Source organism: Rosa chinensis, chromosome 4 (assembly GCF_002994745.2).
Source record: "Rosa chinensis cultivar Old Blush chromosome 4, RchiOBHm-V2, whole genome shotgun sequence".
In the NCBI taxonomy this organism is placed as follows: domain Eukaryota; kingdom Viridiplantae; phylum Streptophyta; class Magnoliopsida; order Rosales; family Rosaceae; genus Rosa; species Rosa chinensis.
Window position 1 is genome coordinate 60,963,739 of NC_037091.1, and position 22,855 is coordinate 60,986,593.

At 37.8% G+C, this 22,855-nt stretch overlaps 4 protein-coding genes across 24 annotated transcripts; 2 read left to right on the forward strand and 2 right to left on the reverse strand.

Moving 5' to 3' along the window:
- The first annotated feature begins 4,379 nt into the window (after positions 1–4,379).
- LOC112200268 (glucan endo-1,3-beta-glucosidase 14) lies at positions 4,380–10,536 on the forward strand. Of its 14 annotated transcripts, XM_024341298.2 has the most exons (7): positions 4,410–4,655; positions 4,748–4,902; positions 5,354–5,441; positions 5,542–5,625; positions 7,275–7,319; positions 7,558–7,665; positions 8,056–10,536. In XM_024341298.2, the coding sequence occupies exon 7, from the start codon at positions 8,681–8,683 to the stop codon at positions 10,013–10,015; it is 1,335 nt and encodes a 444-aa protein (XP_024197066.1). In that variant the 5' UTR covers positions 4,410–4,655; positions 4,748–4,902; positions 5,354–5,441; positions 5,542–5,625; positions 7,275–7,319; positions 7,558–7,665; positions 8,056–8,680; the 3' UTR covers positions 10,016–10,536. The 14 variants fall into 14 exon arrangements, with proteins under 14 accessions (XP_040374228.1, XP_024197065.1, XP_024197066.1 ...); XM_024341297.2 differs by lacking the exon at positions 5,354–5,441 and having other exon boundaries at positions 4,408–4,655; positions 5,496–5,625; XM_040518289.1 differs by having other exon boundaries at positions 5,354–5,625.
- Positions 10,537–10,664: 128 nt separating this feature from the next.
- Positions 10,665–14,633, forward strand: LOC112197030 (ubiquinone biosynthesis protein COQ4 homolog, mitochondrial). Of its 7 annotated transcripts, none has more exons than XM_024337555.2 (4): positions 10,666–10,896; positions 11,188–11,290; positions 12,970–13,183; positions 13,875–14,633. In XM_024337555.2, the coding sequence occupies exons 2-4, from the start codon at positions 11,244–11,246 to the stop codon at positions 14,412–14,414; spliced, it is 801 nt and encodes a 266-aa protein (XP_024193323.1). In that variant the 5' UTR covers positions 10,666–10,896; positions 11,188–11,243; the 3' UTR covers positions 14,415–14,633. The 7 variants fall into 7 exon arrangements, with proteins under 7 accessions (XP_040374232.1, XP_024193323.1, XP_040374229.1 ...); XM_040518295.1 differs by having other exon boundaries at positions 10,666–10,835; positions 11,169–11,290; XM_024337554.2 differs by having other exon boundaries at positions 10,666–10,835.
- Positions 14,634–14,956: 323 nt separating this feature from the next.
- On the reverse strand, positions 14,957–17,507 carry LOC112197031 (protein SPIRAL1-like 1). The gene is made up of 3 exons (XM_024337556.2): positions 17,347–17,507; positions 16,186–16,475; positions 14,957–15,323 (listed from the first exon to the last, which is right to left on the reverse strand). The coding sequence occupies exons 2-3, from the start codon at positions 16,456–16,458 to the stop codon at positions 15,234–15,236; spliced, it is 363 nt and encodes a 120-aa protein (XP_024193324.1). The 5' UTR covers positions 16,459–16,475; positions 17,347–17,507; the 3' UTR covers positions 14,957–15,233.
- A 2,329-nt stretch (positions 17,508–19,836) lies between these two features.
- Positions 19,837–22,813, reverse strand: LOC112197188 (putative methylesterase 11, chloroplastic). Of its 2 annotated transcripts, none has more exons than XM_024337776.2 (5): positions 22,106–22,813; positions 20,994–21,230; positions 20,743–20,886; positions 20,518–20,649; positions 19,837–20,409 (listed from the first exon to the last, which is right to left on the reverse strand). In XM_024337776.2, exons 1-5 carry the CDS (start codon positions 22,490–22,492, stop codon positions 20,125–20,127), a joined length of 1,185 nt encoding a protein of 394 aa, XP_024193544.1. In that variant the 5' UTR covers positions 22,493–22,813; the 3' UTR covers positions 19,837–20,124. The 2 variants fall into 2 exon arrangements, with proteins under 2 accessions (XP_024193544.1, XP_024193543.1); XM_024337775.2 differs by having other exon boundaries at positions 20,994–21,233.
- Positions 22,814–22,855: the final 42 nt, after the last annotated feature.

Genomic DNA, 22,855 nt, shown 5'->3' on the forward strand with positions numbered 1-22,855 from the left:
TTAAATTTGACAAAAATGACTAGCGTATAGACTAGCGTATAGCCCGCGGCAGCACTTCTAATCCAACATTACCTTTTCATGACCAATATTTGTTGTTAAAAATAATGTCTCACTTTTGAAGAATTGATTCAATTTGTGAAGTAAGGAACTTTCACTCTTAGATCTTAAAATAGTGCTATAAGTCGGCTAGAACACACACGCAACTGAATTCAAGTGTACAATGAATAGGAACGCCAAAAAAAGATGGTGTAGAAGAAGCCAAGACTACTGAACTAATCTAACTGATTCTACTGAAAATGTAACTATACTTATTAGGAGCAAAGCTCCGGCTTAAGTTTTCTTCAATTTCTTCCTCATACCAGCAGCTCTTCACGATGGCTTTTTCTCTTCACTCCATTTCCATTTCCATTCACATTGGCATTGCCATTGGAATAAGAACTGTCACCCATTTTCCTATAACTTCACGACAAAAAAGATCAGTGTCTTTTAATTTGCTCAACATTCAGGTAACCAAAATTAGCAGTATGGTTGCACAACCAATTCTATTATTGCATCTATCCTATAATAGCATATTAACCTGAACTTTAGTTGCATTGAAGCAGTGAAGGTTTACAGAAAAATCACATTCTGCGGTGAAAAGTAACCTGAACAATGCTCCTAGAACAACCTCCAAGATCATCTTCACGCTTGTTAGGTCTTAGCCAATCTGTAGCAACCATTTGCATATGTGCCCTTTGCTTTATCTTGAAAACATAAAAGAAACAAAAAGAGAAAATAGGACCAAAGCATAAGCTACAGACTGCCAACTGAAGTATTTCAAGAGAAATATGGAAATACATTCTGTGCTTCCAATTTTCAAGTACAAATTAAAATGCATAGACCAAAAAAACCTTTTAATATGTAAATTGGTACTTTTGGCAAAGTTGTATATGCATGTATCAAAAGCTTCATTTCACTACTAAGGTTTTCCTAAAGTTTAAATAGGGATCCTCATTTTAAAATATATCACTTGCCAATAATACAAAGAAGTTAAAATTGTACACTTTATTATAAAGGAGAAAGTTAGAAGGAGCCAAGCGGTGGAGATAAAAGAAACTTTACCCTGTCCCAGCAAAGAAAGCTAAAGCTCCCAACCATTAATAGTCATGATGAAAAAATTAAACCCAATTACCATTTACCAACCAAACATGGAAGAGGAAAGAATACAGAAATTTCAGATAGATGTGTTTACACGTGTACTTGGAAATTAATAACATCATGTGTACTTGGAAATTAATAACATAACAAACTGATAAGGCATCCTCAGCAATAATTGCTTGACTCAAGTCCCTAGTCATCAATATTAAGATTGGTTCTCCAAGCTGTATTAAATATTAAGGAACAACCTATTGAAGATCAACATCAACCCAGAAATTAAAAAATATCTATGGGAGAGAAGAAAAATAAACATATCAGAGCATAACACCAGAGGCAGCAGAGAGTTTGACGAATTGCCAAAGACCAGAGAAGGCTTCCACAGCTTTGGCTACAGACCAAATATAGACATCACCGTCGGCAGATCCAGCATCAACTTAATTGTCATATGGACTGATACAGGATTGGCTCCAATTAGATGCTACTCTGTTTCTGGTAAGCTTAAAGCTGGACTGCATACAACCGTGCAACCACAACTTTTAGGTCGAATAAACATAATTGGACCATTAGAAGATACATTTTTTTTTTTAAAATTCCAAAACACTCACGCTAGGCAACAATATAACAAATATAGTTCTGTTCAAGTCTGCTGCAATGTTAGACATGAAAAGAAAAAAAGAAAAAAAACAGATTTAAAAAGAGAAGCAAATGAAATTTATATTGAACTTATGTCTAAAGACTCTTATACACAATACAAAGAGTAAGAGGATCTTCACCTTTTTTTGAAATGTAGTAAAGAGCTTCAATTGGCATGACAAAAATGTCTAAAAGTCCCAAGTAAAGCAACCCAAACCATTCTTCAAGCTCTATTCTTCTCTAGTATAGTAACTATAGAATTCATTCAAACTTGCGACCGTAACAATTTGGGCACAAATATAGTAGAATCGCATAAAGCGGAATAAGAAATAGCTAATCAATAAAGCTTTTTATTATCTAATTCCTGATAGAATACTGATCGATGCGCTCTCACTAAGGTAAAGAGTGAACCAAACTATTATAAAGATTCAAAATAATGTGGTTTTGAAATGAAAGCTTTAACGAAATGATCTTTTCCATCTTTCAATAGGTCAATAGATTTTGTTTACCTTGTTACAGGATTAGGGTAATGGCAGACCTGCTTGCATACAGCATCTCCATAAACAAACAGGAACAACACCATTAGGCTCAAAACAGAACTCCACCTAGTAAGAAATAGTATAACTATATTCCCCCATTAGAACTGCAGTACATTTCTTTTTCTCATACCTTTACCTGGAGTCCTGGAGAAAACAAAAAACCAAGGCAGTAGCATAATCACTTAGAAACTAGACCAACTGCAATATGAGGCAGAATTACTTATATACAACTTTCCTCCTACCAGAATTCATTACATTTCCCCTCATTCATGTGTTACTAACAAAGTTTTTAATCCTCGTTAGTCAATTTCAATTTTTCTGAACTCCTTTAAAAAAAAACAAAGCCCCATGGGTCTGGAAAATTGAAGTGGACTTAAACCACTTGTAGTTTGATCACCAGAAGCTGTCACAATTTGTGTATCATCCTGTAAAAACATTACATTGCATAAGCATCATATTACATCTGCTACATTTTCAGAACGATAAGAATTGCATCAATAGATGTATTTGATGCGCAACAGCAAACCTTGGTTCTATCTGAAAATTGACAACACAAAAATCAACAAATATTTATATTTATAATCTTAACCACGACTCTATATTTAGCTGCAAGGTTGTTGGACAGAAAACAGCCATGACTACTTGTGTTGATGAATCATGATTATTCACCACCTATACCGAAATATAAACACCGTCTTTGATTGTGGTTGACAGACCATACTCATAACTTCATAGGACTTTTGAACCCCATCTTATTACAAATACCATAAAGAAAACATAAGAGATGAAAAAGAGGTCCATGCTTCAGTTTTAGCGTGCTTCTAGGTTATCAGATAGTGAAATGGACCACCCAGGACTACCTAGTTACCAACTGTAGAAAGGTTCCATAATTTTGTTTTCCATATTTTAACTTGTACTTAAAGAATTGCTTTGCTCACAGTTATTAAGTGTTAGCTAAAAAAAGTCAGCTTCCCAATATAAGAGGAAGTATTACTTGTATATAGAGAAGCTATTAATATCTTACTTTGATATAGCTATAGATGAACAGAAGCCTCTGGTAGAGAAAGGACAAGCATTAACACAATCTGACACTGTGACTGTGGTGATGATATGCATTGGCCTGGGCAAGCAAGCTTTGCTTATTGGATGAATCTCATTGATGAACCGGTACAATGCCTTTAAGGCTACAAATAGGCTCGATACAGCTTGTGTTAGACTCGTATTCGGCTCGATTTTAATTAGTTCGGCTCGTGTTCATAAAATAAATGAGCCGAGTTTAAGTTCAATATTAAGTTCGACAAAAACACGAGCTAAGCTTGAACAAGGATATATTCGGCTCGTCTAGCTCGTAAGTAGCTCGTATTTTCCATGAGTAACTCGAGCTTGTTAAAACTCAACTCGTTTTTAAAGCTCAACTCATAAAAATTTATAGTATAAATAAAAATATAATTTTTGTAATCTCAAATCTTTAATTCTTTTTGTTACCTTATTTTTCAATTGGAAGAAAATCTAAGAATTTAAGTAAAGTATATTACAAATAATCAAATTTGGATTATTATTTTAAGGTTTTTTTTTTTTTTTTTTATCTTTTAATTTTATAGTCAAATGAGTCAAGCCGAGCCTATTCAAACTTGAGCTGTCCAATAAATCGAGCTCAGCTCAGGCTTAAGAAAAATATTCAAGCCGAGCTCGAGCATGGAAAACAAAATCCAAGCTTTTAGCTTTAACTCGGTTCGAACTCGAGCTTGATAAAAAATAAATAGGCCAAACATAATCATTTTAATATTTGCTCCAAATCGACTCATTTGCACCGTACAATGCCGAGTAAATTTATTACATGCGCCTTTTAAGGGTACAGATGCAAAGTAATCGACTACGAACATTCCCTCTTCATGCGCCTTTAAGGGTACAGATACAAAGTAATCGACTACGAACATTCCCTCTTCATGCATACCCAACAAAAAAAACCCGAAAAAAAACCCCTCTTCACTAATAACATGTGCGTGCTCAGAGCATCCGCTGAGTTGGCGTAGAACGTAACTAAATTTCTTTCTTTTCCTTTTTTTTTCTAAGTTGAGGACCTAAGTAAGCGAGCAGCCGTTTTACTGTTCATATTGGGGAAACTTTCGATTTTGCCCCTGTTTGTGCCCATGATTTACAGAGAAACAGAAAGGAGACAGTTGGTTGTGGCTTCTGCCGACATAATAGAGCAAAAGAGAGGAGACGTGGCTATCGATGATTTCGTTTCGCTCTGATAGATAGAGAGACAGATGGTTTCATTTCCATGGAGAGAGAGAGATAGAGAAGGATGCGATTTCCAACAAAATTCCAGGTTGTGCGACAGTGGTAAGCTCTGGAGCTTCCAAGAGAAATGTGCAATGGTTAGCTTAGGTCCCATCAATTCTTTCTATTCAATTCAGCTGGCGTTTTGTTTTCAGGTATTTATTTCATTCTTGAGGATCGGATCGGATCGGAAGCCATATTGCTTCGATCAAGAAACTTCCACCAGCCAAGGAGATAACTTTTTTTCATTTGGGTAGTGGTCATTGGCATCTCAGCCTCTGGAAATTGAGCTAACCCACCAAGATCAATGGTTCTCTTACTCGTGTTTTTGCATTTAATTGCGTAAAGTTGAATTCTTCGATGCTTTTCAGTCAGTTTGATGTTTTCAATTGGTTTTGGTTATTGTTTTCTTTGATTTTGGTACTCATGATGTGGGTTTGGATGTTGGTAATGGAAACTGGCTTTCTTTTGATCATTTGTGAGGTACTCTAGTTCTATTTCTAATGGAAAATAGTTCATTGAGTGATTTGTGATTTTGGGTTTTTGGTTAGTATTGATTAAAGAGTTGGTTCAGACTTGAAATTCACTCTGGTTGCTGAGAATGATTGGTGTTTGAGTTAATCAGTTGAATATTTTGCTGTAATTTGGTTATAATCAGTTACATATTGGTTTCTGTTTTGGCATTTGACTTCTATTATCTGCCTTAAGGATTCTGTCAAATTGAGTTTCACTGCTTTTGCTTTCCTCTAATGCACATGTAGTTTGGAGAACAGCCTCATATAAATTACCAGATTTCTAATATATAATCCCAAAGGCTTGGCTCATTTGCTTAAATTTTGCTTCTGATTGGTAAGTAGAGACTGTTCTTTTTCTGATGAAAGTGAGATTTTCAAAATTGGGCAGGTCTTGCCAATTGTCAATCAGTGCTTACTACGTTAACATGCTACAGGTAAGATCATCAGTCGAATGACGGTCGTTGCTGAAGTTAGGCATGTGGATCTATTTCACTCGACCAATGTAGTATCAATTTAAGGTGATTATATTATATTGCATCTCCTGTACAACTTCAGAATTGAATATCTTGATATAGTTCATATTGTTCTTGGATATATGAATTTGAATATCAGGTACATTACAACAATATTTTTATAGCCAACGTTTTAAATGATGGAAATGGGGAGCTAAACTTTGACCTGGGTAGTAGCAATCACTTCGTTTCCAGTTGTGCTTTTGCTATAGAGCAGCTTTCAAATACTTTAGAAAAATAGTTACACTACAAAGATATAATACAAATTATTTTAGTTAATGGAACATCATAAGAGGAATAGGAGTCAAGCTACCTAGCTAGGCAAAACTGACTAGCAGCAAACGTATGGCATACTCCGACCAGAAAAAAACAAAAAATGAAAATGATATATTCAAATTCAACATAGATTAAATAGTAGATCCGTAAAATTTATTGCTTTTATATGTTGGAAATCTTTGTCATTCTCTACGATAACTCTCTGCTTCATTTTTTTTTCTATTTGGAAAATGCATGTCCTATTTAAAAAATGGATGCACATTTTTTTTGCTGGTTGCAATTGAGCTCCCATAAGTTTTTGCCCAAACACTTCTCTATGGTGTCATAGTTTATGCAATCATCAGATTTGAGTGGACTGTGGCTAAATTCTTATGTTAACTATTTTTCATGTATTTCACATTTCTGTACTTCACCTTCTATTGTATGGTGGGAGTGCTCTTCACACCCAACCTTTCATTGAGGTCATATTTGTTGACAACACTTAAAAGAACTGTATCCACTCTTTAAGCAAGAAAATAAATGTTGGTTTGACTGAAAGCTTAGTTTTTTGAAAGTCCGCTGCTTAATAGATTAAGCTGTTGAACTCAGGCATTTGGAATTATTCCATGTCAGTAGATGCAGCGACCGCACTTCCTCACGGGCGAAAGTCGAAGAGGACTTTACTGTTCATCTTGGGGAAACTTTCGAACTTCCAATTTTGCCCATGGTTTGGCTGAGGTGGAACACAGCAAGTAGGGTTAGAAACATAAATGCAGAAAGCATGGTGAGGTGGCAGATCCTGGAGAGAGAGAGAGGAGACAGACATGAGGCTTCTGCCGACGCCAAGTAAAAAATAGAGAGAAGAGAATAGGGGGAGAAGGGAAAGAGGAAGAAACAGGAGCCAAAGTTTCATCAACCAATAATTAAGAGATTGTCTGATAACTTAAGGAGAGTAATGAATTCCACTATCTCTCTGAGGATTTTTCAGTCATATAGAAAACGAGGAGGCAAAAAAAAAAAAAACAAAGAGAGAAGAGGATGTACTACAGAAGAGGGAAGAAAGGAAAGAGGAATTGAGAGGAGACAAATATATCAAGGAGGTTTTTATCTGGGTTTTATTTTCTTCCTTTTGATTTCTGTTGCTTTTCATTCCTGCATGGTTCTTTGTTCTAGAGTTTTGGAGTTGGGTTTGAGTGGGCTCTGGAATTGATTTTGGTCCTGCATGGTTCTTTGTTCTAGAGTTTCGAAGTTGGATTTGAGTGGGCTCTGGAATTAATTTTGGTTTAGGATTATAGAGATATGAAGTAGGGAATTGGTTTTGGTTTTGATTTTGATCGAGATTGAGATTTTATTGATTTGGATAGGTCATTGAAAGGGTTTTCATGATTTTGTTTTTATAGGCAATGAAAGAGACGAGTTTTGCAGTAGAATCTCAGCCAAAACAGGTTGGATTTCTAATTCCTAATGTTGTTTCTGTGATCTATTTATGTGATATGATGTGTGAGGTACAAGTTTATTTGTGATTGGTCTTTCAAAGACATTGAGAATTTAAGATGATGTAGTACTATTTTAGCTTTGAAGAATCTAGTCTTTCTATGAACAAAAGAAACTGTTGCTAAGATGATTGTTGTTTTCATGTTGGGGTTTTTGAATAGTACTTTGTTTGTTTTGTGGCTTCATTAGGTGAGAAAAAGTTTTGGCCAAGGAAAGGGATTTGAGCCATTTTCAGATTGTCTGCAATTTTGACCCAGTCACTTTAGCAAAACTGTACTGATCTACTGGGAATTTGAGGTCAGTTCCTTCTAAAGAGTTGTAGTAGACATCTTAAAGAGTCATGTAGAACTGAAATCACCCAAAATGGAATTTTCTGGATTTAGTTATGAATTTTCAAATGGTATAGGATGATGTGTAAAAATGGATATGGGGTTTACTTGAATTTGAGCAGAAAAGCATGAAACATTGAGCTTGGCATCCAATGCTACACACAGACGGTCATTAGAGTTTGCTGTCATGGTTATTTAAGTTATTGAATTTGAGCACATAAGCATTACTAATTAAAGAGGATGGTGATCATGAGTGTAGTTACTGTTTTGGAACATAATATGTAACATTGGATGGGGTTTAGTTAAGGCAGTGTTTTCCATTTTGAATGCTTGATATTGTCAATTGTGTGCTTTGCAGGAAGTTCATAATAGGAAGTTGCGATACAAAGCTCCTAGAACTGCTGGATTGTAGAAATTGCTAAACATCAATGCTCTTTCAAATAAAGTTCATGTATGCCTTTATTGATTTTAAAAAAGTTTGTATTAGTACAAGCATATTGTGGTTTATTAAATATATATGGAACAACTACAAGTTCATTCAGCCATTTTTCAAAAATCAGAATGAAGAGGTGTGCCAGCATCGCACTTCCGCCGCTAGTAACCGCTAGTAATTAGTAAGTTAGCATGTTGCTATTAATTCCGGCCTTTCACCCTCTGAATCAGAATACGCTCTTTCCTTTTTGTTCAAGGCAGAAATTAGAAAATAGGAATATAAAATAAAGTAGGTTTCCTAATAGGATTAGGGTTAGAGATTTTTAGTGCGTGGGACATTCCTAATTTCACTTTCGTAATTTTACATTTGGTTTAAGTTTAGCAAAGAAAATAAGAATTCTGAATCCTTGTTAATCAGGGAAGAGTGTAATTCTTCCTATTCCTAGTAGGCTTTTGGACTCTTACTCACCCTATAAATCCTGATGTTTTTTGGATAATCTGGACGTGTTCTTTGTAGTGAGATTTGAGAGAGTTATTGCTACTTCTGCTGCATGCTTTGTTTTTCTAGTTATTTGTCAATGGCAAGTTTTAGAAGAATCAGTGCTGTTTTTCTTCTTCTGTGTTCGCTGATTTGTTTACTACATGGAGTTTCATCACTTGGCATAAACTATGGCCAACTCGGTGACAATTTGCTGCCACCACAGCAAGTAGTGAACCTCCTAACCGCCAACAACATCACCAAAGCAAGAATCTACGACACAAATCCACAAATATTAACTGCATTCGCCAATTCCAATATTGAGCTAATTGTGACAGTTGAAAATGAAGTGCTGGGAGAAATAACCAATTCCGAAGCAGGCCTTCAATGGGTTAGCACACACATCAAGCCTTATTTTCCCGCAACGAAAATTACAGGCATAGCTGTGGGGAACGAGATTGATGCAACGGATTTGCTACCTAACCTTGTACCGGCCATGTCCAGCATTCAAGGGGCACTTTCTCAGCTAGGCCTTGACTCAAACATCAAGGTGTCATCGTCTTTTTCTTATTCGGTGATCAAAGAGTCTTATCCGCCTTCTGCTGGCAGTTTCAAAAGCGAGCTCTCCAGTGTAATGTCACAATTGTTACAGTTTCTGTCAAGCACAAAGGCACCATTTTGGATCAATGCATATCCTTACTTTGCATACAAGGGCAACTCGAAAGAAATTCCTCTAGACTATGTGCTTTTCAGTAATGCCGGTTCATCAGCAGGAGTGACCGACCCTACTAGCAATTTGCACTATGACAACATGTTGTATGCTCAAGTAGATGCAGTCACTTATGCCATTTCTAAATTGGGCTTCGATGGCATAGAGGTTAGGGTCGCAGAGACAGGGTGGCCATCAAAAGGGGATGTTGGTGAACTTGGTGCAAGTTTAGAGAATGCTGCTATATACAATGGGAACTTGTTGAAGAGGCAATTGGCCAACGAAGGTACACCTTTGAGGCCTAAGCTTGATGTCTATATTTTCGCTCTTTTTAACGAGAACAAGAAGCCTGGACCAACATCGGAGAGGAATTTTGGTCTATTCCAACCGGATGGAACTTCGGCTTACAATGTGGGCTTGTTTGGATCATCATCTACCTCAACTAATGCCCCATCACCCCCATCGCCAAGCCTATCAAAACCACCAACTTCAGCTACCAACTCAACTGCTGCCTCATCATCACCCTCAATCCCATTAAAATCATCAAGCTCGGCTACCAATTCAACTAATGCCTCATCCCCCTCGTCACTTCCTGAGATTGGTATGACTTATTCCTTTGGTGCCAAGGCAACAACAATGGGAAGCTTGGTGTACATTTTTCTTTGTGTATTGACCTTCCAATTTTGTATGATGATCTAGAACACCAATATGGCGAATGCACGCATGCGAGTTCAAATTGGCTTAGTAATTTGTTCGATCAAGTATATAGGATGCTGTAAATTAGACACCAACATTTTTTTTTTCGTAAGTGTGTGTGTGTGTATTACTTCTCTCTTTTTTTGTAAGTGTGTGTGTGTATTTCGTCTCTTGTGATGTTAAGTTCATCAATATAAAGGATCTGGCTTTAACCTTATCAGAGCTAATTAAACTGGTCAACTTGTTGCATTATAAAAGGGCTTTTGTCCCATTTAAATGTATATGATATAGGCTGACAAGCTTCAACATTTCTTATGGTTAAACGCTAATATAACAGGAGTGCAGATGCTTTGATCTCAATCCCACTTAACTAGCATTCACTGGCGGATCCAGGTACATCCTGGGAGGGACTGAAGCCCACCCCAAAAATATGGGCTTAAAAAAATACTACATCTAATTTTATTGGGTATACAATTAACTCAAGCCCACCCGACCCCAGCCCAACCTTTCTGGTTTGAGTTCTTTCGGTAGTAAAAACCCGAAAACTATTCTTTGTGGTTATAATGCCAAAAAATCAAGTCGGCTCATTCGTCTCTCTATTGATCGTTATAGGCCTCTTGAATCTTCTATTTACCTCTTCAGCCGATCCCAGCTTATACACCCCGACCCAGCTGCCCAACCTTTCTTCTTTGAGTTCTTTCGATAGCCTCCTCTCCCCCCTCCCCAGCGAAACCATGGTTTTGCGTTGCTTCATACTTGCCTCTCTCATTCCTCTGAATCTCTGATTAACTCGAAGTGCCATAATTGATTCAATTGAATGCAAGTATAATTTCAATTTTCTTTAATTCAATCAATCCATTATGGGGCAATTTTTAGGGTTAAAGATTGATCTCAAACTACATCTTTAATTGGGTTTAAATGTTTCTTTGCTTCTCTGCTTCTTTCTTTCTTTAATTGAGTAATTCTGTTTGTTTCTTTGCTTAGGGGTTAGTAGGTGTAGCCGTGCCGTCTACCATTTACTTCTCTGCTTCTTTCTTTATGTTTGTTTAAATGTTTAATTGTAAATAAGTAATGGGCACTATGAAGTATGAACTGAAAGTCTGGAACATAATGTTTGTTTTTGTGTTTCTATATTTGTTTATGTGATTATAGTTAGATTATTTCAAATGTTATAGGCATGGTTCAAATGCTCAACCTGGATCCCAATATTTAATGATGTTGATGAGAACAAATGATCGAGTCCATTGTTGGAGTAGCTGAAATCTACTGCTTTCGGAGGTATTTTTTTCTCTTCTCTTCATTGTGCATATAAAATTGTGGCTTATACTGTGGCTTTTTGTTGGTGATGGAAGATGAGTTTCTTGGTGATTGTATGGTCCTTGACATTGAGAAGGAATATGCTGAATCTATTGACAATGAGTCGGTGATCAAAAAGTTTGAAACTAGTGGGACTCGTAGAGTTAGATTTAGTTAGTTTATGCCCTTGTATTGCATTGCACGTTTATTTTGTTGTTGATGGTGTTTTTTATTTTGTATTGATATGCATTGAGGGGTAAGGCTCACTACGTCCCCTCCTAATTAGGTGTATCTTTTTTTTAATTAATAAAACTCTCTCGCACCGTCGAGATTCTCCATAATTTTTTTCTTCTTTTTTCGTTTAAGATATCCAAGCCCCACTAAGGTTTCAATCCTGTATCCATCACTGACTAGCATCTCAAAGTAAATGCCTAGCTTTTATTCTAATTTTCAGAGAAGGAACACACTAGACACAACACAACTAATAGAGCTAGCAGATCGATGATAATGGTATAAGTTAGGGAAAGAGAGGAACAGTAGGAAATCATTGGTATGGGGGGGGGAGGTTTTGCGAAGAATGTACTCCTTTGCAAAACGTTATGCGTTCCAAGTGTTCTTCTCATTCCCACCATTCTGATAACTTCCTACCACACATTCTCAAGTAACAAGTGGAAAAAGAAGGAAGGCGAAAGGGAGTAACCCTAGGAAGTCTTTGAGATGGGGGGATTTGGAAGGAAATTCTTGAAATGATTTCTTGTCCAACCCTCCCATTCCAACTATTTCCTCAAGCTTTTTCTGCCTTTCTCACCCATCTTGATTTTGAGTTCTTTTCCAATGCCAAGGTGATTAACTGTGACTAGAATATAAAATTATAAATAGGGTAGTAGGGAATGAACAAGAACAGAATGCGACTGTTTTGATTGTACTGGTTTAGAAAATTTGACTGCTAAAAAATTGTTGACACATATTCATTGTGACTTTGAATTAAAAATGAACAAAATGTGAAGTAAAAAATTCTTGACAGATATTCATTGTGGCTTTGAATTAAAAATGAACAAAATGTGAATCTTCATGTCTAGCGTCTGAATTCTAACTCCCACCAGTTTGGAGCCAGCATGTTTGAAGGATTTTCGGGATCGTGCTCCTGCAACGAGGGATTAGTGTGACTTTACTTGGATATCCTTGTAAATCTCGATCTGAATATTGAAAGAATGAGTCTATTATTAACCTGCTAACATAACCCCGATCAAAAAACAAAATCTGAAGTAAGTGTGTGGTAAAATCTCTCAAAAGAGGCCCATTTATATTTGATCCAACCCAATTGAGGCACGTAACATGCAAAGAAGATAATGACCCATTTACATTCATCCGCAAAAGCCCATAATAATTCAAAGATCTGATATTTGTTTTTGTGTATATATTTTTCTGATGTGATTGTTCGGAATCGTAAAACAATTTTCAGAAATTAATACCCAAATTTTCTTGCCATGAATTTCCAGTAACCATCAGGATCACAATCTCATTTGGTTAGCAATCAATAATTCCTAAATAGGTGCTTCAGTTTCTTGTGAATTTTATTGTTGTTGTTTCAATTGAATGCTGTTCATGCCCGGAAGGTGTTTGTGAAAATGTCTCAGTGAATATATGTTTGTAATGGTTAGGGATTTGAAGGAAAAGAGGGAAGCAGCCACCATGATCGGAGGTGCTCGTGTTCGGCTGAACGGGTGGCAGCAGGCGGCGGTGGCAGTTGGGTCGGCAGTGGGGGCATTGCTGGACCCAAGAAGAGCTGACCTGATAGCAGCTCTGGGGGAGACAACTGGGAAGCCGGCATTCGAAAGAATTGTTCAGAGAATGAAGAGTAGCCCTGAAGGCAGAGTAAGCCCTCTTTCTTATCACTCAACATTCATATATAACCTAAACGTGTTTCTGCTTATGTTGGTTTTTTTAGGGTGAAAATGAAGTTGTGGGGTGTTGGATATTTGGGTATAAAGTGAGCGTTTAGGAAGGGGGTGAGAGTAGTATTAACCATTACCGCTACTAGGAAAGGTTTAATTGGATTACGAATTGTGTCTGTCCTGGTTACTTGTGAAACTGGCAATGGTGTTCTTCATGTTGTGAGGGTTCTGTGGTTTTTTTCTTGGTTGGAAGTGAATGGAACCTACTGAAAACCTGGAATTAGTCTGACTCGTAGTAGGACCATTAGATTGTTGTATGATATAAAGTTACAGTATAGCATTAGGGTAGCAAGTAGCTATGCTTGTTCTGCCTTGTAATTGTATACTGATTCTAGTAATAGATAGTACTCATAATGCGGTTCCAACGGAGATGGACTTTCATACGTAACTAACTGTTGTGCCTTGTATTTGCAACCCATTATGGACTTAAAATGTCTCCAAATTTCAAAATTCTGTAGAATGAGAATTAGATGACATTATGTTTGCTGTGTAGATCATGGAGGAAGCCTTTTTTGCTTCTTGAAAGCCATTTGTATAGAACCTCCGAAAATTCTATTTCCTTGACACTTTCCTCTTGTTATTCTAAGACCAATGGACATCCTTCTTTACAGGCCATACTGTTGGAGCAACCCCGTGTAATATCTGCAAATGTGGGTCATGCATGGGATCTTCCGCCGAATACATTTGGTGCTGCCTATGCGAAGTTCATGGGATCTAGGAACTTCTCTCCAGATGATCGACCACCAGTGCGTTTCATGGAAACAGATGAACTTGCATATGTAGCCATGAGGGCTCGTGAGGTGCACGACTTCTGGCACACCCTGTTTGACCTTCCAACAAACTTGATGGGTGAGTCAGCACTCAAAGTAATAGAGTTTCAGCAAATGTATCTTCCCATGTGCTTGATGTCCGTTATAGGAGGCTCTGTGAGGTTCAATGAGAAGCAAAGAAAATTGTTCTTCCAGCACTACTTTCCTTGGGCCATTCGAGCTGGTATGCAGTCAACAGAACTCATGTGTATTTATTATGAGAAACACTTTCATGAGGATTTGGAGGATGTTCGGAGAAAGTGGGGTATAACTCCTGCTCCTGCTGCACCTAAACAAACCCAAGCAGCAGCAGCTTCACCTGGTCTAGTGGAGAAGCCATAAATTTGTGTGAACATTGACACTGATCATATTGGAATGTCTCCATAAGTTCATTCTCATGAGCTAGATATACAAGTAATATGAATTACACTATCATCCTTGCTAGCAACTTCAATATTTTCAGGGCAAAGATTACCCCTCACTGGAGGAACCAATTCGCTTTATTGTAATGTTTCTGAACCTTGATCACATGAAAAGTGTTTCCACAATTACTTCAGAATCTGATATAGTCTTGTACGTAGTGTTTCTATTTCTTCCTTTCTTGATTTTTTTCTATTAAGATTGCTATGGGAAACAGAGTCCTATGGTATGATAAAAGCACCATTGTTGAGATCAAAATTTGGAACGTCATGCGTCCAAAACAACAAAAGCTTTGAGCATCAAGAAGCCGGAGGTTGGAGAAGAGGGAAAGACAGGTTATTAAAACCTCCATTTTCCTTTTTATTTTCAGCTCCGTGGGTTGGTCCCAACCAGAGCACACAGAACCCAACTGACAATGCAATATTCTATTCCATCCAACAGAAAAGCAATAAAGAAAGGAAAAGTATAGATGGCAAAGAGAAATGAACCCCTGCCAAAACATAGCAGATTGCTTAATGCAAATTACGAAAAACATCAAACATGCACTGAGAGAACTGCTTTGTCCATAGCAAAGAAATCTGTATCAGATGTTTAAGCATCTAAAATACAGCACTCCTGATTGAATAATCCCAACAACCACAACACCTATATTACATCCCATGATCCATAAAGTTCTCATTTTTTATATAAAGGATGAAAACATTCCCCATCCCACAAAAATCAACGATATGAAGGCATGTCTCAGTTTTCAGCTGGTCCAGGTCCACCAAAGAGGTAACCCAGAGAAGATCCACCACCTGGGGCAGAGTGGACCTTAGTAGAGGGCCGATCCTGCACAGCAAGGAAATCAATATGATCGTCATTATGACATTACGGATGAGACAGAAAAAGAAATAAACAACCAACATAGTTTTAGGGCATGAAGACAATTTAGCGTGGAGGGAAGAAGAATAAGGACTTCAGCTGCAACTAAATAGTTTTCAACAGTCTACTATAATATCATATTTTACATCAATTTAAATCAAACAGCTTTCTGGCTCCAGAGTAACCACTTTCTATAAAGAATTAGCACACGGCATCAGAAACAGCTGTAAAGAGTATTGATTTATTATGATTTATAACAGTATTAGCCCCACATTTAAGAATAAATCTAATAAGGCGGCTTAAGAGATCGCATTCAAATCTACACTATCAGAAACAACTGTAAGAGTACTGATTTATTATGACAGTATTAGCCCACATCTAAGAATAACTTTAAGAAGGCAGCTTATGAGATTGCATTCAAATCTAATTGGGCCATAGTGATTAAATACCTAGATATTCCATTCACCAGTACTCAGGTAAAGAGGAAGGCTCGCTACTACCTATCTGCTACTCTAGAGGGAGGGAGGGAGAGCGAGCCTGGATGAGGGGAGGAAGGTGGAGTGAAACTGTTAGAAGTGAGATGTCATGATGACGAGAAATTTTGCAAGACTAAGATTTTTCTAATCTCCACTCCAAGGAAAGAACCTTTACTGAATTAGCAATCCACTAAGATGCTTAACGTTAGTAATCAAGAACCACTTTTTACATGCTTGTTATATCCCTATGAATGACATTAAAAAAGACAAGCGAACAGTATGTTTGACTAAAAGACAATTAGGGGTATGAACATTTTGAGGAACATAGAAAAGACAAGGTTGGAGAAATATACCGTAATGAAGTTTCCAGTGTTTTGGCCATCTGCACGCAGGTAGTTATTTGAAGAAGTGCTATGGATACCAGCTGGAATCTGCTTGGTGATATCTACTGATTCAGGTTTGGGGGGAGGAGGAGAAGCAGTAGGTTTGGGAGTAGGTTCACTCACAGTCGGCACTTCCCTTGGTGGAGCTTGGACATTGTTTGTGCCTGGCTTTGGAGCCTCTCCACTCCCAAAAAGATAGTCCAAGGAACTCTGACCCCCACCACTGCTGACTCCACGACCCATATTCTTCAACGATAACTCTGTTACAACGAGATGCTTAGAATGCATTTTAGGAAAAGAAACAAAATTGTACACGCTATACTTCTAATAGCCATATATACCATCCCATATTTGCCAATAGACAAGACTTCTGTCAATGTATGACTCAGTTTCTTGAGATACTTACCTCCTGTAAGGCTTGATCAGCATAAAAAAAAAAAACAAACAAAACCATTTACAATAAATCCAAGAGAAAAAGAAACCTCAGATTCTGCATCATCAACTTGACGGTAGGCTTCTGCCTTGATCAAAAACAGAAACAAACTAGATAATGCTCGGTAGGCCAAGCTTGCTCGTAACATAAAATCTTTATGCAACACTAACAAAGTGCCTTTTCTTTTCCCTTCCCTTTTCTGAACGTGCAAGTTGTTTTTCTTGTTTTAAGATCACTATCCTACCGCCATAATCGATTATAAAACTCTTGGTAGCTTTGTTTGTCAAATCTGAAGTACAGTATAGCCACAGACACAAATTTCAAGCGAATACCTCTACTGTTTCAGTCCACCATACACAACCAACGTTCCATTCAAAACCTAGCGGATCATTTCATACTCATACATATAAACAAGCTTAAATCCACAAAATGCAGGCACACGTGCACAAAATTGCAGTACAGATCAAATGAAAGCAACAGAAATGTCTCAGTCAGTCACTAACACAAATCAACACACAGATCTACCAATAGAGAACTCAAAATCACTACAGGTCCATAAATCCACCACAAAATCCAGTGGCAAAAGCCAAGGAAAGCATGAAATCAGGCACAGTGAAATCGGTTACAACAACGAAATTGAACTCAGAACGCAGCGATCGAAACGCCGAGGCGGAGATCTAGAGTTAGAGGTGGCGTACCTGGCGGTGGTTGAGATGAGATTTGTGAAGAGGAAGGAGGGAGGAGCAGAGAGAGAGAGAGAGAGAGAGAGTAAGGTTGAGCGACTGAGACAGCTAAAAAGCTACGCTCATACCCTGTGCTCTCTATAAATACATACACCCCTCCTCACTCCTTTATTAAACTTCCAATTCATTATTATTTCTTTTAATTTAAGTTTTAATGAAATCGAATCCACTATTTTTTTTTTTCCCGTTGTCCGAATCGGAGAGAAAGGGATATAGAAAAAAAAAACAAGAATCCAACGCTGATATTATTGTCGGTTAGAATTTAGAACGACTTCAAAATCTGGCTGTTAGGTAGTATGATAAAGAAATGCTTTTACTGTTATATTTTAAAGTGTGGCATAAAAATAGCAGGATTTAGACTCAGACGGAATAAAACAAGCGAGAGTGAGATTGTGATCCTAATGTGTGGATAAAGCGTATATTTTAGATATTGTGACCGAATAAAACAAGCGAGAGTGAGATTGTGACGCTGAACGTGTAAAAAACAAAAAACACATCTTTTTACTAATAGTGTGACGTATGATATTCTCAGATGATCAGTTTGTCAGATAATTAAATTTCAGCATATTCATTAATTAAATTCAAATCTTACAAAAAAAATATTTGATTAAAATTCTTTATAAATATGCCTCAACAAGTTCTGAGAGTCTATAAAATATATATACCCAATGTTTGAACATTTGGTGATTGTTTTAATTTTTCATTTTCTTCTTTAATTTGAATAATAGAAATAAAATAAAAATCACACAAAAGTTTTTAAAAAGGGTTTTTGTCAATTTACCCCATTTTTAGAGAATTTTTTCCCACTTACCCCATTGAGTTTTTTTAATTCCTTCATACCCAAAACACTCTAAGGAGGTCTTCCTTAATACCCCATTAAAAATTTTTTTTTTTTGTTTTTTATTTTTTTTTAATACCATTTTACTCTCACCCCTTTAAAACTTAGAGAGAGAGAGAGAGAGGGAGAGAGAATGGAGAGAGAAACCATAGGAGACTTCGCCGGAGCCCCGTCACCAGCAGCCGGAATCCTGTCACCGGCCGCTGGAATCCGGCCAACCTTTGCCGGAATTCGGTCCCCGGCCGCCGGATTCCGGTCACCGGATTTTGGTGAAAATCTCACCGGAAAGGTTTTTTTGCCCCAAATAGACCTCTATTGCCCCTATTGCCCCACAATAGACGATTATTGGGGGACAATAGAGGTTTATGAAACCTCGCCGGAAGTCTCCAAAGAGGTTGTTGTAGATCTCATATGGGGTCGGAGAGGTTTATTGCCCTCTGAATAAACTTGTATTGCCCCCAATAGATGTCTATTGCCCCCTAATACCAATCTATTTCTTAAAATTAGACAAATAAAACTTTGATTAAAGAAAAAAAAACGAGGAGATTACATTAATTCAAAACGTCTATTGCCCCCCAATAGACATTCAAAACCTTTTTTTCCCTCTTTTTCTGTCCCATTACTTAAAAAAAAAAAAAACAAAAAAAAAAGATCGGGCACCCACCTATCTCTCTCACCTTCAACTGTAGCAACCGTCTACAGGTTTGCTACCAAAGTGATCGTAGCACCTTCGACTGCTCGAACCACCGACCTGAATACCCGCGCCGACGAGACTGCAAGCGGAGGTCGAGCTCGAGCGCCAAATCTCGTCGGAGATGAGCTCTGGTTTTGATTTCGCTGGAGAGGCGGTTACCGGCGACATTGAGAATCTGTAGACCTTGTGGTGGAGCTTGGCCGGAAAGTCCTTCCAGAGGCCGAGCATCATCGACGGAGCTTGGGAGTTCTTCTTCGCGTAGCGACGATGCTTGGAATCGGAGACGGCGAACCACAACTCTCCGAGCTCACAATTCCAGCGGCCCATCAAACTCGCCGAGTTTCTGTTTCTATAGTCGATGAATCTTCCGGCGCCGTCTTTCTGAGCAGAGAGAGAAAGAGATCGGAGAGAGAGAGAGAGAGAGAGAGAGAGAGAGAGAGAGAGAGAGAGAGAGAGAAATGTAATTAATTAATTACTTTAAGGGCAAAATAGTCATTTTACTTTAAATATGGTAGGTGGAAATAAAAATCTCTTGCTGGGGTAAGTGGGATAACTTTGGCTCATTTTGGGGTTTTTGGTCAAGGACCCAATTAAAAAATTTGTTTAATTTCATATATAATATTTCTTTATCAATTTATTTTTCTTATTTCAAGAATATTTGCCCCTTATGTTCAATTGTACCTATAGACAAGCCATATGGCATCTAATAGGGAGCCCCGACCAAACCCCACGGTATTACTTGTATTCTTCTACATGGTTTGGAAAAGAACATTATGCCGGTTAGGCATTTGATGTAACCTCCCTGCTGGCACATTCTTCTTCAGGCATGGCCAATATCGTTGTTGATTGCATTTTCAGAAGATTAATTCACTCAAAATTTAATATTTTTATATCTTCAACACTCACATAAACATGTAAAAGGATATCTTGGGTGGATAAATTTTTTCTTGGAAGTAAGAGGTCATAAGTTCAACCTAAAAATGAAACAATTTCGTGAGTACACTTGATTATGTTCTCAATTGTTGATGTTATGAAATGAGACAACTAACTTGTCACTTCACCACATAGCATGCCAAACTATGTGACAAGAGAAAGTAGACACATTTTATAAAAAAGTTTTGATGCCTTAATTAAGACTCTATACACTGAACGGTGTTGGACTCTTTAACATTGCTATGTGTATCTGGTAAGCAACTGAAGCTCAACTCAGATTAGGTGGAACCTGGGATATCTCTACTAATATCCTATGCAAAGCCTGAGGCCTCGAGAAAAAAGGTGCATGATCAGAGCCTTTTAGTCGATAAAACTGTTCTGGCGGGTTTGATTCTAGCATTGCCTCCTGTAGTGGAACGCTGATGGCATGATCTTCTTGAGTGACTATGAAAAACCGCCTGACAGATCCGTAATTCTTGTCAGAAAGAGAGAGCTTCTCAGTTACTGGTGCAAAAGGGATTGGCCTCATTGATACTGATGCCAATGCAACATCCTGGTTTAGAAGGAACAGTAAAAGCTTCAATAACACTTAATGACAGCTTCTGAAAGCAAAACTTGATTGGAATTGTTGCTGTTAGTTTCTAGAATCATGTCACATTACCTTTGCTGGACTTTGATTGAACAATAAGTCTTCGGTAAATTTTTTGCCGAGACCAATAGCAGTAGGAGGCTGATCCTTCCCATTTGCATACAAGAATATCTGAGCCTGACGCATCAGATCGTTCGAGCCTGTCTGCATTGACATGAGAAAGAGAAATCATGGTAAATACTACATTAAAGGAATGAGTCTGATTATAGTATCGTATGGAGTGAAGGACATATCTACCTGTTGAGCAAACAGATTAAGAGTACTCTGCCCACTAGTTAACATTGCTGCAGATATGAAGATGGCCTTTGCAATTTTAGATGGAAACAACTCCATTGCATATGAGATACACGTACCACCAAAATCATGTCCAACCAAAATGACCTGCATTTTGTCATTGTAATGAAGCTTAGACCAACATGGTGTGCAATCACTAGTGTTTACTTAAGAAAGCTATGTTATTACATCACAAAGAACAAAAGAGCACAAACCTTTTTCCCCTCCTCTAGATTCTCAAGGATTTCAGTAAGTGGCTTCACATATTGTGCAAGACTTGTAATGCTGTTTGTATCAAATGAGTGGATTCCGGAACCAGTTAAGTCAACTGCATCAACCTTGAACCCACTTTCTTCTAGAAGTGTCATTGTTTTATACCAGCACCAAGCACCAAAGCCACCTCCGTGAACAAGTACAAAATGATTTGTTTCCAGACCATCAATCTTTACATCCTGCTAAGAAAGTTGAATAAATAAGCTTAGAATCGTAGAAATAGGTGAGACAATGATGGAAACATATTGCAAAACTATGCTTAGCAGTTGACTATTACATATTGATCTCATATCTACAGTTTGAGGAAGCACCGATATCGTCAGTACAATGAAACAAACACCACAGGACTTTCAAAACCTTATAATTAATTTCACTATATAATCAATGTCATTAACACCTTCCCCAGAGTAAACTTATCGCGCCCAAGTCCAAGTCTTAAAAAATTTCACCGTCCAGAACCTATTTCATTTGATGTTAAACACACAAATGGCCCTTATGTATGGTGATTTGCCTATAATGGCATCTGCTTCTAGTAGAATGCAGAGTGTAAAAGCCAAGTTGAGTCCAAGTTTCTGATCTGTTCTTATGGCCCTTCAGTCCGTCACTTTGTGCAATAGATGTTTGCAGCATCCAGTAGGTGAAATCTTCAACGCAAGCTTGGAGCCGACCAATTGTTTATGCAGTGAGATGTTCAAACCCACCAAAACCCTTGAAGCAAAATATATTCTAATTAACACCAAATGTACTTTATTTAATGGTATAACCCGCTTAACCTATAACCAGAGTTGGTCAATGGGGTTGACCAACTTGTCAAGCACTTTTCCTAAACACTAATTCCTTGAATTCTGAACCTTAAAAGTTAAAACTAGATCCTCCAAACAGAAAACTTGTAATTATCCAAAGAAAAAAGAAAAGATGGGAAACTTGAAACCTGGAAATTAAGATTACTTAGAGAACATGCTTAACCAGTCATAGTTATTTCCCATGATCTTTGTAATAATGAATGAATTACTTGACAAAAAGCAGAGAACAAAAAAATGCAGCCAAGTCAAACCTGCTTGTCAACAAGCTCAAGAGGCTGAAAGAGAGTCTCAGAACTCAAAGGCTGCCTAGAGCTGGAGCTTTTCGTGAAGGCCTGATTCTTCTTTGGTCCAGGAGCCGGAAACACCACAGAGGTGGACCGGTTGAAGGGTTGCGATCCATTGTTCTTCTGGTGGTTCTGGAACAACAGAACCGCCTCTATAGCTTGTTGTTGAAGCATCAAATCATCAGCAAGGGTCTGTGACGTCTTCTTGGGAGAACTCTTGGTTCTTCTAGTACTAGCCGAGGAGCCAAAGAAAGGTGAAGAGTTGGGTGACCTCTTGGAGGGCTTCCTTGACAAGTTGGTGCTCAGCTTCTTTGGTATGTGCGCAGGGGAGAAGCATGCCATTGAGTTTCCCATTTGGTCTGCAATGTCAGAGAATGAGAGAGGCTCAAGAACATTAAGTCTTCTGCAGGCACAAAACTATTAGTATTCTTTCTGGTAAAATAATGCACTGAATATTGAGCTCATGAAGAGCATTGTAGACACAGCAAACACACAAAGTTTGACCCGGTAAGAAAAGGACTTGGCTTCTTCTATGAAGGCTCATGCCTCATGCATACCTATGTAGCCCCCCTTAAACAAACAGTAGCTAGAATTCTTCTTTGTTTATTGCTCCGCGTCTTTGACCCAAGTTTAACGTGGAAAATGAGAGAACAAAAAGAAAAACTTAGAAGCACGGGCGATGTAAATGATTTTGAAGTCAAAGAAATGCACTTCAAA

What these genes read in the sequence shown, in the direction of transcription:
- LOC112200268 (XM_040518294.1), top strand. Translation starts at nt 8,681, where the DNA reads ATGCTTTGTTTTTCTAGTTATTTGTCAATGGCAAGTTTTAGAAGAATC.
- LOC112197031 (XM_024337556.2), bottom strand. Translation starts at nt 16,458, where the DNA reads ATGGGTCGTGGAGTCAGCAGTGGTGGGGGTCAGAGTTCCTTGGACTAT. An exon ending in ACACTGGAAACTTCATTACG is followed by an intron (nt 15,324 to 16,185) that starts GTATATTTCTCC and finishes CTTGCTGTGCAG; the next exon opens with GATCGGCCCTCTACTAAGGT.
- LOC112197030 (XM_024337555.2), top strand. Translation starts at nt 11,244, where the DNA reads ATGATCGAGTCCATTGTTGGAGTAGCTGAAATCTACTGCTTTCGGAG. An exon ending in GAAATCTACTGCTTTCGGAG is followed by an intron (nt 11,291 to 12,969) that starts GTATTTTTTTCT and finishes TGTAATGGTTAG; the next exon opens with GGATTTGAAGGAAAAGAGGG. An exon ending in AGAGTAGCCCTGAAGGCAGA is followed by an intron (nt 13,184 to 13,874) that starts GTAAGCCCTCTT and finishes CCTTCTTTACAG; the next exon opens with GCCATACTGTTGGAGCAACC.
- LOC112197188 (XM_024337775.2), bottom strand. Translation starts at nt 22,492, where the DNA reads ATGGGAAACTCAATGGCATGCTTCTCCCCTGCGCACATACCAAAGAAG. An exon ending in TTGAGCTTGTTGACAAGCAG is followed by an intron (nt 21,234 to 22,105) that starts GTTTGACTTGGC and finishes CAACTTTCTTAG; the next exon opens with CAGGATGTAAAGATTGATGG. An exon ending in TTAATCTGTTTGCTCAACAG is followed by an intron (nt 20,650 to 20,742) that starts GTAGATATGTCC and finishes ATGTCAATGCAG; the next exon opens with ACAGGCTCGAACGATCTGAT.